Source organism: Apium graveolens, chromosome 1 (assembly GCF_009905375.1).
Source record: "Apium graveolens cultivar Ventura chromosome 1, ASM990537v1, whole genome shotgun sequence".
Classification (NCBI taxonomy): Eukaryota; Viridiplantae; Streptophyta; class Magnoliopsida; order Apiales; family Apiaceae; genus Apium; species Apium graveolens.
The window spans coordinates 37,420,523-37,423,950 of NC_133647.1; the positions used below are offsets into that span (position 1 = coordinate 37,420,523).

Here is a 3,428-nt window from a genome sequence, read left to right on the forward strand (position 1 = left end):
CCGGAGCTTCCTCGCATGCAAATTGTGGCCATCATTGCTCTGATACAGAGGTTCTTGGGTCAAAAGGCCTCCATTTGTTGGTTGGTCGGTCGGAGCTTCCACGCATGCAAATTGTGGTCGTCATGGCTCTGATACGGAGGCTTCTGATAGGCCAAAAGGCCTGCATTTGTTGGTTGGTCGGCCGGAGCTTCCCCGCATACAAATTGTGGCTGTTAGGGCTCTAATACGGAGGCTCCTGATCGGCCATATGCCCCCCATGTGTGGGATGGTCGGCCGGGAGTGGACTTAATGGTGATTAGTATAATCAATCCTCAGTTAAGACTAACAACTTGTGTTTCGCCTCAGCCATGCTTTTCTTATCGTTTCCTAGTGAACGTCATGTTCTTCATGAAACTTGTTTTCGTAGATGTTTTGTTCTTCACCAGGAGAATCTATTGGATTTAGTTCATGGTTTTCTTGGAACCTTCATTTGGGGGACATCCCTATTAGTTCCGGGTGTATGGAGACATTCTTTCAAGGATGTTCTAGTCAGCCTAACCCCTCCACATGGAGGAGTCGGCTTCAAGGACTCTTGGTCGGCCATAGAGACCAAGAACTTGAGGCCTTGGTTGACCGTAAACTCAATGTCTAGAGCTTCTTGTCCCTTCGGGACCTTATTTCGTGGAAGTTTTTGAACTTCAATCTTCTCAAAATCAAGTCGTGGCTTAGACTTTCTTCTCTTTTTTTGTTCGAGGAGTGCCTTGTCGGGTGGGGGCCTCATCTGAGGACCCTTTAGACGGTCAAAGATCTTCATGGATGGCTACTCGGCCTCCTCTGGTCGGCCAAGAGTTCCATTCATGACCCCTCTGATCGGTCAGGGGGAAATATTTTTGCTTTCTTGGACAACATATCTCGATCACGTTCGTGACGGGCCTCGAACATAAACTATCATCTTCGTGTTCTTGATGGGTCCTCATAATTCAAAGGAAGCTTGTTAAACTTGGCCTTAGAGGCTTCTCTGTCGAGGGTTCCTATCTTCCTCATAATTTACCATTGGTTAAATTTGTTCCAATTAGGCGAAAAGCTTCTTGAAGCGGAGATGTGCAGGGCTCATGCCTTGTATCAGGTACATCTCTTCTTTTTAGAACTTTCAATACATTAAATTTAAGGAGGAGCCTGACTGGCTTAAAGCCTCCCTTGGAGGCCGGTCTGCTGGAGCCCTTTTCTGAGGGATATCCAGTTGGTCAAGGGCCTTCTCTAGAGGCTGATCAGCCTTCTTCGGTAGGCTGGAGTCTGTAGTGTAGACTTTAGTCTACCAAATACAATTCGTGAAGTTAGCTTTCTAATATCTTTTTCTTATTAGGTCACCGCCTACTTCGCAACTTCTTTCACTAAAAGTGCAAAATGAAGGAGTGAGCACATGACCTTGGAGGCATTGATGAAGAAACTTGAAAGAAAGTTTCAGGATTGGGATTCTAGAGCTCTCTTAGCATTTATCAACAGTCGAGAGAATTATTCAAGATGGTGGACACCCATGATGATGAGGTGCGCTCTGTTAATATATCCATTGGCTCTGTTCATAGCTCTTACCCGGATATGGTAAATTTGTGGGGCTTTCCTAGCCTTTGGGTTGTTTCTGAGGTTGCCACTATTGGCCAATCATCTGATTTTGGACTATAGATTGTCCTTCAGTGTTTAGGCCTTGCATGGCTTTATTTGTTGTATGTGGCTTTTATCTATTTGCGGTCCTTCATGGACTTGAACATCTACAGTTTGTAACCTAATTGTTTATCATGATTTTATCTATGATCCTTCAGGATCTCCTGCATTTTTAGTTTGATTTCATATTCGTCTTTTATTTTCGGTACTTTGGTCCTTCAGGACTTTTATTCATTAGATGCTCGTGCACTGGTCGACCTTATTCCTCCATTTACTAGTAAGTACTAGGAACATGTATTTCATGTCCTAAACATAATAAACCATCAGGTGAGCTTTTCTTTCTCTTCAACTCCTGATGCCACACTCTTTCTTAAGATCAAGTCTCCTTGGTAAAAGAACCTTTCTTTAACCCTTATATTATAATAAAGGGAGGCTCTTCATTGATGCTCTGCATTGCGGGCGCTGGCCTCCTCGTCAATCGAGAGTGAGACTCATGTCTTCTTCATTGGTTTCCGATTCATTAGCTTCGATCCTAGGGGATCCATGTGCGATTTCAAGGGGCACCACGACCTCAGCTCCGTAATCCAGCATAAATGGGGTAGCTTCAGTAGTCACTTCGCAGGTGGTACGATATGCCCATAGTATAGGCAGCAACTCTTCCACCTAAGTGTTTTTCGAGCGTTCAACCCTCTTCTTAAGTCCATCAAGGATGATTCTGTTAGCAACTTCTGCTTGCCCATTTTCATGTGGATGTGCAACCGAGGTGAAGCAAAGTTCTATGTTGTTATCATCGCAATACTCTCTGAATTTTGCATTATCAAATTTTTTCTTATTATCCGTGACAAGGAAGCCTGGGATTCCATATCGACATATCACATTCTCCCAGAAGAATTGGGCAATTTGCTTGGTGGTTATCTTGGCTAGTGCTTTAGCGTCAATCCACTTTGTAAAGTAGTCAATGGCTACCACAATGAACTTCCTTTACTTCAAGAGGTCTTAAGCACTTCAAGTACAGAATAAAAAAGGACCTTTTGTAAAGAAGGCCTTCAATCAATGAATATCTTAATGCTCTAACCGGCAGCTTGCATGCCGCCTGGGCATCATTAGGGAGCCACCCAGTTTCTAGGTGGGTCTTGATCGAGTCTATCCAACATCTTGCCACACCAACTGGTGCTATCAGATCTATGACAAGAATAGTATGGGTTTTCAAGACCTGGAAGTAAATACTTCTCGGATAGTTCTTGATTTCAGACGAGGCGAACTTAGACAAGGCATCCACCATAGTGTTCTCCTCTCTCGGAACATGTTCTGCGTACCATTCATCAAACTGAGTCAGTATTCCCTTTACGACTCTCGGGTACTTGGCTATAGTATCATCCTTGGCCTCAAACTCTCCATTAACTTGAGCAACTACAAGTCTTGAGTCTTCACAGACCTTCAGGTTTTTGGCCCTCATGGCTCTAGCTAAGCCTAAGCCAGCTATCAATGCTTCATATTCTGCTTCGTTGTTCATAGTCGGGAAATCCAACTTCAAAGCATACTCAATCATAAACCCATCAGGGCTTTGCAAGACTAGGCCTGCACCACTAGATTTTGTTTTGGACGCTCCGTCAAGATGGAGAACCCAATACTCTTTCAAGTTTATTTCTTCTTCCTTCTCCTTCTCTCCTCCTGCTGGGGTTACTATCTCCTGCCCCCCCCCCCCCCGACTTCTTGGTCGTTAATGGTGCATTTGACCATGAAGTTTACTAAGTCTTGAGCCTTGATGGTCGTTCGAGGCTTGTACTTGA

The 3,428-nt window shown here is 44.2% G+C and overlaps 1 protein-coding gene across 1 annotated transcript; it reads right to left on the minus strand.

The window, feature by feature from the left end:
• Positions 1–2,593: 2,593 nt before the first annotated feature.
• On the minus strand, positions 2,594–3,151 carry LOC141664915 (uncharacterized). The gene has a single exon (XM_074470893.1). It carries the CDS (start codon positions 3,149–3,151, stop codon positions 2,594–2,596), a length of 558 nt encoding a protein of 185 aa, XP_074326994.1.
• Positions 3,152–3,428: the final 277 nt, after the last annotated feature.

What these genes read in the sequence shown, in the direction of transcription:
- LOC141664915 (XM_074470893.1), bottom strand. Translation starts at nt 3,151, where the DNA reads ATGAACAACGAAGCAGAATATGAAGCATTGATAGCTGGCTTAGGCTTA.